At 41.8% G+C, this 14,970-nt stretch overlaps 1 protein-coding gene across 1 annotated transcript; it reads right to left on the minus strand.

Moving 5' to 3' along the window:
• Positions 1-8,973: 8,973 nt before the first annotated feature.
• LOC123140708 (wax ester synthase/diacylglycerol acyltransferase 4-like) lies at positions 8,974-11,958 on the minus strand. Its single transcript, XM_044559993.1, has 6 exons — positions 11,487-11,958; positions 10,916-10,982; positions 10,726-10,802; positions 10,242-10,457; positions 9,516-9,653; positions 8,974-9,246 (listed from the first exon to the last, which is right to left on the minus strand). Exons 1-6 carry the CDS (start codon positions 11,937-11,939, stop codon positions 9,079-9,081), a joined length of 1,119 nt encoding a protein of 372 aa, XP_044415928.1. The 5' UTR covers positions 11,940-11,958; the 3' UTR covers positions 8,974-9,078.
• Between the last annotated feature and the right edge of the window lie 3,012 nt (positions 11,959-14,970).

Raw genomic sequence — 14,970 nt, forward strand, 5'->3', positions numbered from 1 at the left:
GTACTGGTGCTGATGTACATGATATGGTCAAGGATTTGAAGGTAGTCTTTGGAAAGGGTCCTGGCGGACAACCTGTTCCGAATGACGCTGACGGACGCGCACCCATGTGGAAGAAGAAATCTATATTTTGGGACCTGCCCTATTGGAAAGATCTAGAGGTCCGCTCTGCAATCGACGTGATGCACGTGACGAAGAATCTTTGTGTGACCCTGCTTGGCTTCTTGGGCGTGTATGGGAAGACAAAAGATACACCTGAGGCACGGGAGGACCAGCAACGTATGCATGGAAAAGACGGCATACATCCGAGTCATGCCAGCTACGCTCTTACCAAAGAAGAGAAGAAAATCTTCTTTGAATGCCTGCTCAGTATGAAGGTACCGTCTGGCTTCTCGTCGAATATAAAGGGAATAATAAACATGGCAGAGAAAAAGTTCCAGAACCTAAAGTCTCATGACTGCCACGTGATTATGACGCAACTGCTTCCGGTTGCATTGAGGGGGCTTCTACCGGATAACGTTCGATTAGCCATTGTGAAGCTATGTGCATTCCTCAATGCAATCTCTCACAAGGTAATTGATCCAGAAATCATACCAAGGTTAGAGAATGATTTGGTGCAATGTCTTGTCAGTTTCGAGTTGGTGTTCCCACCATCCTTCTTCAACATCATGATGCATGTCCTAGTTCACCTATGCGAAGAGATTAGCGTTTTGGGTCCTGTATTTCTACACAATATGTTCCCCTTTGAGAGGTTCATGGGAGTCTTAAAGAAATATGTTCATAACCGTGCTAGGCCAGAAGGAAGCATCTCCAAGGGCCATGAAAATGAGGAGGTCATTGAGTTTTGTATTGACTTTATTCCTGACCTTAAGCCGATTGGTGTTCCTGAATCGCGGCATAAGGGCAGACTGGATGGAAAAGGCACGCTAGGAGGGAATAAAAAAATATGTATGGACGGACATTCTCTCACGGAAGCACACTACACAGTTATACAGAATTCCGCCTTGGTGGCTCCGTATATGGACGAACACAAGAATTTTCTACGCTCCAAACACCCGGAGCGGTCTGATGACTGGATTACACGTGAACAAACCAGGAGTTTCGCCGGCTGGTTGCAGACACGTACCATGCATGACGCCTCTATTGAAGATGACCTGTACTCGCTGTCCCAGTTACCATCTTCGAATATAATGACTTTCAAAGGGTACGAGATAAATGGTAATACATTTTACACGATCGCCCAAGATAAGAAGAGCACCAACCAAAACAGTGGTGTCCGCTTTGATGCAACAACCAAGACGGGAAAGGAAACATATTATGGTTACATAGAGGAGATATGGGAACTTGACTATGGATGTGATTTGAAGGTCCCTTTGTTTCGGTGCAAATGGGTCAATATGACACGATATGGGGTAAAGGAAGACCCGTAGTATGGAGTGACAACAGTGGATCTCAACAATCTTGCGTATGCAGACGAACCATTCGTCCTAGCTAATGATGTGGCACATGTTTTCTATGTGAAGGATATGCCTACCAAGCCGAGAAAAAGAAAAGATAAGGAAGCGAATGCATCATACGATGAGCCAAAGCGCCACATAGTTCTTTCTGAGAAGAGAAACATCGTGGGAGTGGATGACAAGACAGACATGTCAGAAGATTATGAAAAGTTTGATGAAATTGCTCCATTCATAGTGAATATTGACCCGAGCATCCAGTTAAATGATGAAGATTTTCCATGGCTACGGCGCAAAGGGACATGCGCGAAGAAAAAGTTTCACACCCAAAGATCTGGGATGTGATCGGCTTCAGTATCATCAATTTCTTCTGTGTTTCACACCCAGGAGGGAATCTCTGTAATAGTTAGGTTAGTTATGTGTTTTGGCATTTGAAACGCGGAGAAATTTTATGTGCAAACAAATTCTTTCATGCATTTACTGATTTTTCAGCTAAATGACCCTGAAATTGAAAAGCATTTCAAATGAACTCAGAAAAGGTTGAAAGTTGGCATGGTATCAAAATTTCACCGACATAGCATGTGCAAAAAAGTAGAGAGGGTTACCGCAAAAACTGGATGCACTTCGTGTATAAAATGGACAATCTCTTTCGAAGTATCAGGGTTTCGGACGAAAACTCATCCGTTACAAAGGGATTTCATTTTTTTAAATAACCTAAGCATTACCAAATTGAATATAATGATAAAACACACTAATATTAAACATAAGAAAAAAGAATCACTGAAAATCTATTTTCAAAGTTAAGTTATTCACAAACTAGTGATTCACACAAATTTCAAATAATTCAAAATGTAAACTATTCAAATTTGTAAACTACCGGCACTAACAAAAAGTTTGCAATTTTTTGTACCTAAAGCAAAAATATTCCCAAAGAAACTCTAAATACAGCAAAAAACAACTCAAAAATAAATAAACCAAAAATAAATAAAGCAAAAAAATTAAGAAAATAAAAAAGCCCACCTACTGGGCCAGAGCAGCCTGCATACGACTAGAAACCCAACCTGTAGTTGGGCCAGGATGCAGGCCCGCAAGCCCAGTAGGCCCACAGGCAGAGTAGGAGAGGTAGGCCCAGAAGGCCTGCTATTGAGAGGAGCTCAATGCAGTGCCCGCGTCGGGGCTTATAAACTGGTCCTGGCGCTCCTCAACTAGCAAGGTGGGACTAAACTTTTGCGCCCCTCGCCTGGCAGCGCACACCCTTTAGTACCGGGTGGTGGCTCCAACCGGTACTAAAGGGGGGTCTTTAGTACTGGTTGGTGCCACCATCCGGTACTAAAGGGGTGCGCTTCCCGCCGCTTGGGCTGGCCAAATTTGACCTTTAGTACTGGTTGGTGGCTCCAACCGGTACTAAAGGCCCATCCTATATAAGCAGCACTTAGAAATTTCGTCAGTTTTCATCTGCTTCTTCTCCTCTGCCCCGTCGCCCGCCGCCCCCCATCGCCGCCCCCGTCGCTGCCCCCGTCGACGCCCCCGTCGCCACCCCTCGTCGACGCCCCCGTCGCCGCCCCGTCCCCGTCGTCGCCGTCCCCGTCCCCGTCGTCGCCGTCCCAGTCCCCGTCGTCGCCGCCCCGTCCCCGTCCCCATCGTCGCCATCCGCGTCATCGCTGCCCGTCGCCGCCCCCAGTCGCCTCGCCTCGCCGGTGAGCGCCTGCCCCGGCCGCCATGTCCACACACACACACATTGTTAATTAGTTGTAAAATTGTTAGTAATTTTTATGTTTTTAGTTATAGAAATATTTATAGAAATGTTAGAATTTTTTTTGTTTTTTAGTTGTAGAAATATTATTAGAAATGTTAGAAAATTTTCTGTTTTTTAGTTATAGAAATATTAGAAATGTTAGTTATACAGAAATGTTATAAATTTTTCTGTTTTTAAGTTATACAAATATTTATAGAAATGTTAGCAATTTTTCTGGTTTTTAGTTATAGAAATATTAGAAATGTTATAGAAATATTAGTTATATATATAGAAATGTTAGAAATTTTAGAATTATTTTTAGTTAGATGAATTAGATTAATGTCAAATTGTTAGAATTTGCATATAGAATTTTAGTTATCACAATCCAATCATTTAAAAAATGTTACTTTTTGCAGGCATATAGTATTTGTTCTCGACGATGCCCGGCCCGCATCCTCGCCGTCGACCCGTTCGCGACGACGTCCGGCTGACCCATGTCCGGGATTGGGCTCCGCCGGGCTGGCACTGGGAGGTGTTACCTGGAGGGGCGCGCCGCTTGGTGAGGAACCCGGCCTCGGGTCCCGTCGTCGATCCTGATCTCCTTTGGTGGCGTCCGCGTGGGCCACGTTCGGTGCAGAGGGAGCCGGCCCCGCCGGAGGTGGTGCGTCGTCGTGTCAGGGAGGAGGACGAGCACGTCCATCGCTACATGGCTGCTATGGACGTCAGGTTCTCCAATACCTGGCACGTTCTTTGGGCAGATGACCGGAGATATGATCCTGTGATGGTTCCTTGTCTTTGGGTGTCCACCGCCCGCGCCCCAGGAACCGCGAGTGGCCTAGATTCTTCTATAGTATTCGATCTTTATTAGCTACCTAGCCAGTGATGTATTCAAGATTATATATTATTCGAGATGATGTATTCGAGATTATATATTATTCGAGACGATGCATATTATGTACTATATGATTCAGTTTTTCCTTATTGATTGCATCCACGCATTGTAATTTGAATACTAAATTGTTTTATATTTCTTCTGTATTAGTTAAATAAAAGCTATGGCGGACAATACCGGCAGAGAGGGAGAAGAGGCCCTGTTCGAGATCATACGCAGCCCTAGCAGGCCAGATGATCTGAATGAAGCAAATGACGGCTCCCAATATCTGAACAATACCGGGGAGGGTGATGATAAGATATTCGATCTCGCCGACCGAGCTGATGAAGTCATGAACTATGATTATGATTATGATGACGCAGACAATGATTATGATGACGAATACAATGTTGATCTTGAAATAACAAAGACTACCGGCGAGGTATATTTATATAAGCAGGCATCTAGTGATCATCACATGTTTTTTTATTTGAAGATATATTAACGAATCGATCTTTCTTCTTTCAGCCCTCCGGATCGAGCAAATCTGCTTCTACAGACAGCAGGACAAAGCGCAGCCCGAGCAAAAAAGTTGAAGGAGGGTGTAAAGTACAACATCGATTCCATCAAAGCTAGTGGCGAACCCCTCACGCCTAAGAACATTGCGAGCAAGTTCGTTCGTCAGTGTGGAGTTCTTGTGAAGGACCAACTCCCGATCTCCATTCAAGAATGGAAAGAGCCAAAAACTAAACGCCCAGATGTTACTTGGGTCGACGACAGAGCAAAAAAAAAGCTTTGGGAATCTCTGATGGAACATTTCACCCTACCAGATTATTTCACTGATGCAGATGTGCAGAAAGTCAAGGACGCTGCTCTTAAGAAGATGGCAATTGCATTCAACACCCACAAGAAAACTGTATGGGCCAACTACCTCGCTGTAGAAAGGAAGACTCCAGAATTCAAGGGAACACTTGAGAAGCAAAGAGAACACTGGCCCGCTTTCGTGAAATTCAAGGAATCAGAATTATCTAAGGAACGGTATAGAAAAAACAAGGCCAATGCCGCAAAAAAGACGCAGTTCCATAGGCTGGGTCCAGGTGGCTACGCGGTGGCAATGCCTAAGTGGGATAAGTCTGAGAAAGAGATGGAGGATGCAGGGGTCACTCCGGTTACTAGGAGTTGGCCCCCCAGGTGCAGAACTTGGTTCTATGCGCATGGGGGGCGTTGGACCCGAAGACAGGCCTGGTTTCGAAGAAGGCAAGTCTAAACGGAGCAGAAAAAAAGTTACTTGACGCAATAGAAGATGCTCGAAAGGGGGTGTTCACGCCCAACAGAGAGAACGACGAGCTTACGCGCGCCCTGGGAAATCCTGAACACCCGGGAAGAACACGAGGCAAGGGCGTTATTCCCTGGTATGAGGGCTTTTCGGAATGGAACGACGACTACAGGACCCGTGCAAGAAAGAAGATGGAGGAGGAGAAGAAGAGGGAGCTGGAGGAGGAGTAGAGGAAGCAGGACGCGGAACGCCTTCAAGGCCTAGAAGCAAGGCACGCAGACTTGGCACTCAAATTCCAGCAGCAGCAGCAGCAGATCGACTCAGTTAGCCATGAAAGGGGGTCTCAGCAGTGGCAGCAGCAAGCGGATGATCATCCAGCATTGGATAGCACCGTCCCATCCATGCCGAGAAGCAGCGTTAGTTCCGCCCCGGGCGACGCACTGCTGGATACATACCCTGTGGATGACATCATAGAGAACACTAACTGTGAGCTACACTACAAAATGAAGAACATATCCATTAAGGTGGCGAACGCCGTTGCTTTTACAATTACCCCCGAAGCAACCTTCCATTGCGCCCCGATTCCAGAGGGCTATGCTCGTGTCTTGGTTGATGAGGTGGTGGGTCCATATTCGGGGCTAGAGCTTGACATTCCTGGAGGTGACGACGAGCAAACACTGGGAGAGGCCATACATCGTTTCATCCTATGGAAAAAGGATTGCATCATCTTTCGAAGTCCACCGACACCGCGTCTGCCGACTCCTCCTCAAAGTCCGCCACCGTGTCAGCAGACTCCCGCTCCTCCAAGTCCGCCACCGTGTCAGGCCACACCTCCTGCTTCAAGTCCGGCACAGCGTCAGGCCACACCTCCTGCTTCAAGTCCGACACTGTGTCAGGCCACACCTCCTGCTTCAAGTCCGGCACAGCGTCATGCCACTCCTCCTGCTCCAACTAAGCCACGTCAGCCGTCTCCGCCGCCTAAGCAATCGCAGAAGAGACACACCGCAACTATGGTGCGTAGCGGTACGAGTCGAGGTAGTACAGAAAGTACAGGCGGAGACAAGCGATATAAATATGGTCCAAGCAGCCTCGCTCCTCTTCCTTAGAGGCCTTACGACATGACCGAGGAGCAAAACGATGCGATAGTGCGGGCCGAAGTGGATGCTCATTTTCGACCGAAACCGTCAACGCCGCCGAGGGAGAAAGTGCCTGAGGAAAAGATTGACCACTTCATTCGTATGGCTAGACCACCAGCTCCCAAGCCTGTTGACTCAGACTATGAGCGCCAAATCAAGAAGGCACATCGAGCACGACTACAGAAAGAAGCGAGCTCGAGCTCGAGCCAACAAGCAGCTGTCAAAAAATGCGGGAAAACCGTTCCCCAGCTGGGAGAACAGGCGGCGCAATCGCCCCCCCCCCCCGCTTGTTGTGCCAACAACACATGAGAGTACGCGTGCCCAATATTATGTGGGCAAACCGTTTACGTTCCCGAGCTGGGCGATGTGGTAATAACCGAGGAGCATATAATGCAGGTTGAATTGCTCAAGATCACAGTTGGACAACTCCTCGAGATCGAGCCCATGCCTCCGCTTAGAGAGGAGGAAATAAAACGGAAATATGTGCCGGGCCAACCTTTGGTCGAGCCCGAGGAGGTCAAGAACCTCCCAACGAGAATGTATGAATTGCATGATTGGTACATGAAAATTACCAAGATTTCCAATCGAGAGTCCCTCATGGTGCAAGTCGAGGAAGATCATTACTTCCATAAGAAAGCTCTGGCCATTGAGTATTCAGAACTATTTCAGTTATTCAATCAAGATGCACTCGACAAATCTATCGTCAGTTGCTATTGTCTGTAAGTGATTTCTTTCTGTAATTTAAGTCTCAAGCTAGCTCTAGTGCTCATTGATTGATCATTAATTACCTGTAGTTATATATCCTCACTATATATTCTTTTCTGTGGTATTATGCAGGATGAAGATGTATGAAATGAAAAAAGCTGGACGCTATGGCATTGGGTTCATTGACCCAAATACCGTTAATGAATACACATGGAAATTGGAATGGTGTAGACAAGATGTAGAGAAATGCATGCTAGAGTTCTTGAAGCGCCTCAATAGCAATGAAGATATACTACTTCCTTACAACCTCGAGTGAGTCACACTGTCTTGTACTACAAAAATTCTGTTTTTGCTTACTAGCTAGATGTTAATAAGTGTATAGGGTTTAGGGTTATAGTTGATTAGTGTTATGCACATGCCCGCTTAATTTATACATGCAAACGTATGCGCATGCAGCTTCCACTGGATCTTGTTAGACATTAAAGTTGACGAAGGAAAAGTTGAAGTACTGGACTCACTACTTAAAAGAAATAGTGACTACAGCATCGTGAAGGGGATAGTCGACAGGTTATTTCAATCATTATTAACTATATCTCGGCCTATTTAGTTCGTCATTTCCTGATATGAACTATTTTTAATAACCCCTTTATTAATTTTCTTTGCCGGCGGGCAGGGCTTGGGCAAAGTACATCAAGGTGACTCCAGGAAAATGGCGACAAAAGCTATGTTGGTATCGACCCAAGGTAAGTAATTAAGTAGTACTAGCTAGCTAGCTACCATCTCTTTAATTCTTGTTTCAATACCATTAATTAATTAACATGCTTGATTAATTATTATCTGATTAAATTCTATTGTTGCAAAGGCCCTGAAGCAGGCGCCGGGGACTGAAGTGTGTGCATACTACGTTTGCGAGAACATTCGCATGATGGCGTCCGAAAGGAGCAGATCTGATAGACAGGACTGGGTACGTTTGTCAGAACACTATTCACAAATCTTACATGATTGTCAATATCTAGTCACACAACTAATACACATGCATATTGATCTCCTCTTAACAGTTCAAAGAGGTGCGGGACAAGCTCCTATCAGAGGAGCGCATACGAGCACTTCAAGAGGAAATAGCGGGATTTTTGCTTGAACAGGTCATAGATCCCAAAGGAGAATACTATTACCCGCTACCGCCCCATGAACCACTTGTCATCGTGCTCCGAAGGCACCAAGGCAACATGTAGGATAAATTGTATATATATATACATGTGTATGTGTGAATAATTAATGGTGGTTGTGAGACATTCGATTATATATATATATATATATATATATATATATATATATATATATATATATATATATATATATATATATATATATATATATATATATATGATCGGTTCTACGAGAAAATCTATTTATATATATGCATAACGTGTACAATATGTTGTATCGTAAAATACCAGCAAACAAAAAAGAATTAAATGGAAAACACAAAATTAATGGAAAAATAAAAATTAAAACCAAAACCACCCCAAACATTTAGTACCGGTTGGTGCTACCAACCGGTACTAATGGTCTATCAGCACCTGGGCCTGGCTCGTGCTACGTGGTGGCACTTTAGCGCCGGTTCGTGCCGAACCGGTACTAAAGGGGGGGGGGTGGCTTTAGTCTCCACTCCATAGTGCCGGTTGCAGAACCGGCACTAAAGGCCTTTACGAACCGGTGATAAAGGCATGTTCTGCACTAGTGATTAGATTGGTTGTACATATGTATATAATATTTAATTCATAGTAGTATAATAGTACAACAGTTGTAGATGCAGGACCGTCTTCAGTACACACAACAACACTCTTACATTTCTGATAAAAGGAATTTTATTGACTCAGAGATCGCATACAGAAACCCTTATCCTATTCCTTCTGATTATGCTTTCCAAGGCTCACAGCTGCACCCTTGATAATGTTGAGGGTTTCGGAAAAGTCATCCAAAAGCTCATGGCAGTCTGGGAACTGTGCCTCGTCCACCGCTAGTGCTAGCCTGACGCTGTTAACGTAACTTTGATAATTCACGACTATGGCCTACACAAGCAAAACGGAAGAAACAATCACAAATTTAGCTAGTTCAGCACCGTAACACATATTGGTTACAATTTCAAGACAGTCAGGTATATTAATTTGCTAGTTCGGGTACATTAAACTTGTGGCATCAATAACAATCTTTTTTTTTTTGTGAATTGCATCAATAACAATCATAACTAGGAAATATTCCTGGTAGTTGAGGACTCAACCTACTAACATATCTATTCACTTTTAGGTTCTGGTTCTGACCCGTATTTTTTGGGACTTACTTCTTGTGGTACAAAGGTAGTCGAGGCAACGAAAACAACCGGGTGCCCAAACAACTCCACTTGTTCAACTGGGCCAATCATGTTCGACAATGATGTGGTAGTGTGGTAGACCATACGATCGAAGATAGCAGCACCTGCCTGTTTAATCCACACGTAGATTAAATGCTATTAGATATATCCATATTGGTCCATCGAATGCGCATTGGCGGCGGAGAAAGCAATACTCTATCTAGCCAGCAAACAAGAAAGTGCATGTATAGTACTGCCAAAGACGATCAAAGATCCAGCTCGGGTCAACTAATTAAGAAGTTATCCCCGCAAAAAAAAACCGTATTGAGAACTTGAATAGCGTTGTTGAACACATTATGCTCGTTATGAATGTTATACAAGTGTGAAAGTTGCACTTAGTCCCCTCTTGAGTACACTGGAGGTTTTGTTTCTGATTTGAGCCCTATGGATACAATATTATGTGTTTTTTCTTGATATAAAAAAGGGATGGTCGAAACTATAAACAAGATAATTGTGAACTTCTGGATAGTGCTCGTAATGTTGTAGGATTAATGATAGATATCATGTCATATTTAGTTACCCCTAAGTTTTCTTGAATTCTCCACAGTGCCTTATTAATTGAGAGCTAGTATTTCAAGCCAATAAGTAAAAAGAATAAAAATAGAAAAATCTAGTGATAAACATCAGGGTATAATAAAAGAGGCCAAATGTATGTACCTTGGGTCCAAACAGTTTGAAGAACACCTCTGCCGCTACATGTGTGAATGCCACTTCTAATGAACTTTTCTTTCGATCGCAAGTGTTCTTGGCCTTGCGAATATAATCAAGTGGATCACTGTGCATGGCTATATGCAATGGAAGAAAAATGAAGCCGACTTGGTTTCCCCATTTTACATCACTCCCTTTGCCAGACTCTATCATATTAACAGATGCCTGCTCATCGTAGTGAGAACATAATAAACATTATTCTCTCAGCCATGCCAGAGAAAATCAATTCTATTTTCAGTTTCGGTAATTCTAAGTGGACTGTGGATTTTCCAGTCTAATAAATTCAGAAAAATACAACTTCAGTTTCTGCAAGTTTCACTTTTTTCTACTAAACTGGAGCTACACATTTGTGAATGGATTCAGACTTATGCAAACCTTAAATGACCTAGACATAAATTTACCCAAAGAGTTTTTTTATATTTTTAATTCTTACGTGTACACTTGTACTTGGCCTTAAATTGACGAGAAGGATTGATCGCACACGGATATCCTTGCCAGTTTCATTGTCACCTAAACAGCGAAGGATTGAAAAAAAAGTGTGTGAGTTAAAGTTTCTAGTCAGGTATGAAATAGATATCACATGAGAAGAAAGGTAGGAGTAGTAGGGAACAAATTGCTAATACCTGATTTCCGGTAGTAATATCGTGATAGGGCAGCACTAGTGACCCCGACTAGCACATCATTAACTGCCTGTACATGTACGCAAACATGAAGATAACTAATTCTCAGGGAATTATGTTGTTTGAAATAGTTAAGTTTTCTCGGAATACAAAAATAAACGTCCAGATTGGGTTGTGCATAAACGCTGTACATAAAAACTTCATCCCTGATGCTATAGAGATGGCACGAGCATAGTTATCAGCCTTGTAAAATATGAAAACTTATTTCTCAACTGATGTTTCTTTTTTATATTAATCCATGTATACGTTTGAGTAGGGCAAAGTAAGCCTTGTGCTTATGGCAAACGTAGGCCAAAGACTTTTGTGAGATGGTTCACGCATCAATGTAAATTTTCATTTTTACATAAGCTAGGCATGGAAAGCAACAACATCTCAAATGGGCTCATTAATTATAACCATATTCTTATTTTAGTATCTTTTGATATGTGCATTCATGTGTCCGCTTCGAAGAGGAGGCAACGACGTAACAACTAACCAAGCGGTTACGACGTTTGAAAGATTTGAAATAGCTTACGCAGTTCATGGTTTGTTTGACGGATTTGACATCTTCAAGGTTGAGGCTCCGGTGTACGATGCGCTTGCGATGAAGCTCTCCATGGTGGCCTGTAGTCGTGAACGGCGTCCGTGTATCCTTGAGGAACAGTATCGTCGCGAAGAAGACAGCAACGTCCACCGTGGTGTGCCAAGCGAGCAAGACGAAGGACCAGACCCACCGGGCAAACGCCAGCGCGCCGGCGGATGCCGGCGGCCGTGGGCGCGCGTAAATGGCGCCTGTCCGCTTGGGCAACGGCGGCATGGCCGGCGGTTTCACAGGGTCGGCAGCGCTGCGAGCGCACGACATGAGGAGCGTGAGGAGCGACACGCCGTCGCTCAAGGAGTGATGCACGCGCATCACGGCCGTGGAGGTGGCCTCGGAGGTCGGGAAGTCCAGCAGGTGGAAGTCCCATAGAGGCCGGGAGTTGTCCATGTACTGGGTGGACAGGGAAACTACGGACATGCTTTTGTAATGTATTATTACTATCTCGCTCTCAAAAATTAAAACACATCTTCTTTTGTTAAAGATAAGTATTTGATTAGTAGTTATATGTAATTTATGTGATGCACAAAACCACAATCATAAGTAGGTAGTTTCGTACAAATATAAAGAAATGAGTTTTATATCACATAAACCACGACTAAGACTGGTCGTAATGGGTAGTATCATCAGTTTGTATCATGCATATGATAGTTATATATGATACTATGCATACCAGCATATGATACCTCCCTAATGCATAGTATCATACATGCATAGTGTCATATATGAGTATCATAGATGACTTTATTTATTACCATGCATGACACATAGTAGCATAGCATTTATTATGATATGATATTCAATCATCTCTTTCTTCATTTAATTCAATGCCATCTCATCAAAATTGCCTAGTTGGCATGCATGATACTAACTATGATACTCCCATTATGACTTGTCGAACAAAGCTATTGTTGACCAACACTTTATCTTAAACTAGCTAAGAGATATACGCCTTAATTTGAGAAAGAGGGAGTACTGTATATATAAGAAAAGTCTATAAGGGTGGTTGCTCCTGCTACTGCTCCTGAAATAATTATGTTTAGTGTACACAAGTTTTAATTCTAGGGACACTTGGTTAACTTGCAATTTGTATTTTACTTTTTATTCTACTAAAATTATACTCATGCCAGGGAGTATAAAAAAGTGGAATACTGTTATATATGTTTGTACGTTTAGGTTTGATCAAGTGGCACTGACTATATAGTTAGCGTCCACCAATCATGGTAGAGAAAATAATAATAGACAAAATCTGCTTATAAATCGCGAAATCCCCAATGATTGACAAAGATGACACCATAATAAATATCCAACAAGAAAAGTTGGCATGATCCATCAAACTTTATTCTCAAGAGCCTTATTTTTTTTCTTATCCAAATCCACCAACCTTGCATATAGAAAACGCCCTAATAAATTAGCCAAATCCAGTAATAACTCATGAATAAGGCACCATAATTAATATGGACCTGGACATTGTAGCATCTCTCTATGCTAGCAATCTGAAATAGATGGATTATCATCTCCATCTAACCAGCTAGAACTCCAAAATCGCCAAAGCATTCTTATCGTAACAAGTTGAAATGACAATTCTCTATTTTCATATTTAATTTTACAATCATCAAAAATCATTTATACACCACTCCGTGCCAAGTATCCAATAGTTCAATTTTTTGGTCGCATAGTAGTTTATAACTAACTGTGTAATACTCCAAACATCATCATGGTAGCTGAACTTTAGTGCAACACATAGTTAAATTGATCATTAACTATACCTTGTAATCTGCCATAGTAGAAAATTATTTTTATCATACAATCAAGTCAATTTACCTCTGTTCTACGCCCAGAAAAGACAGAGCATTGATCATCAAACTGATCATTGTAAATATTTTTATATAGTGTGTGAATGTAGCAAAGAGGAAAAATCCGTTTGTCACAAGAAGTAATAAGATCCCATGTTAGACCGTTGTGATCCACTACATCGTCCTCCCAATTCACAGCAAGTGGAGGCATAATTCAGACATGCCAGGTCAACGACTACAGTGCAATAGCAAGTAGCTAAGCTAGTAGTAGGCAATGGCTCATCAGTGGACTTTCTATTGTAGTTGCATGTGCAGGGTAACGGTGACCAAGTGTGGTGGCATGTTGTGATGATTGTGTAAGGTTTGGTTGTGGTGTCCATGCTAGGGGAACAGTGTGAGTTTATTTTCCATTTTCATTTCCGACTCAAAGATGATTTCAAGCATCCACTAGGGATTCAAATGCTAAAGCTAATTCATCTAAAATATGGTTCAACTTAAGATTTTTTCCCCTAAACCAAATGGATAAAAATGGGTTTCCTTTTTTGTCTCTATATTCAAAATAATTAAAATGCATGTTCGCTTATATGGTATCCAAGTGGTGTGTACTCTCAACTTTATCAAAGAAATTAAAGTACACCACTAATTAGCTAGTTGTCAATTATATATCTTAAAGTGATTGCCACATAAATCTACAATTTCAAAGAATACATGTTCTAAATTTAAAGATGCCACATTTGGCCATATTTTTATTTAAAGATAATGAAAGTGGCATCAAAGTAGTAATATTTGAATATACACATGACTTGCACATTACCACTTACACTCTCCATTTCAAAATAATTGAGGTTCTAGGATTTTACAAACTCAACTTTTAAAAGTTTGACAAGTCTATAGAAAAATCTGCAAAGATCTAGGATATCAAATATATATAATATAAATATATTTCTTACTGAATCTAATGAAGTTATTTCAGTTTTGTAGATGTTGATATAGTTCTATATAGACTTGATCAAACATAATGAAGTTAGACTTAGGACAATCCAAGAACTTCAATTATTTTAAAATGGAGGGACTGTTATGTTACACTATCGTGAAAAGCATCATATAATTAATACCAGCTCTACAAAAGATATAATAATGCAATCTTTTATACAGTCATAGAATAATCGAACCTACTGTACAAAGATTGGTGTTTCGTGAGGTTTATGGTCATTTGTATGTGAGGCCACCATTCATTTGCATGAACAGATTATTACAAACACAAGTGAAATTTGGTCACAAGTTGGTACAAGGGCCACGTTTATGAACTCAATAGGATAGTTAAGGTCATTTGTAACTAGACTCCTTGCAAATGAAACTCATAATTAGACTCAGTAGATGAAATACTAGATCTTTACATATTGTTTTTAGATCCTTTAACACGGATATCTTTGTTTTATGCAGTTAACTTGTGCTTTTATTGGGAGGAAGTTCATATTCATGAGTCTCCCAAGAAATTTTAACATATAGTCTCAAATAATTACTTGAAGTCCATATACATCTCTGTAGAGGTAGCAATCAATTCTAAGTTGTTAGATAAGTTCCACCAAGTAAAATTTGATGTATTCTTCTTCCTTGGATTTTTT

Source organism: Triticum aestivum, chromosome 6D, assembly GCF_018294505.1.
Source record: "Triticum aestivum cultivar Chinese Spring chromosome 6D, IWGSC CS RefSeq v2.1, whole genome shotgun sequence".
NCBI lineage: Eukaryota > Viridiplantae > Streptophyta > Magnoliopsida > Poales > Poaceae > Triticum > Triticum aestivum.

Excerpts from the sequence above, each read along its gene's own strand:
- LOC123140708 (XM_044559993.1), bottom strand. The coding sequence starts at position 11,939 with ATGGACAACTCCCGGCCTCTATGGGACTTCCACCTGCTGGACTTCCCG. Across the intron at positions 10,983-11,486 it reads TCAAACAAACCATGAACTGC|GCAGTTAATGATGTGCTAGT; the intron begins GTAAGCTATTTC and ends GTACATGTACAG. Across the intron at positions 9,654-10,241 it reads TCAAACTGTTTGGACCCAAG|GCAGGTGCTGCTATCTTCGA; the intron begins GTACATACATTT and ends TGGATTAAACAG.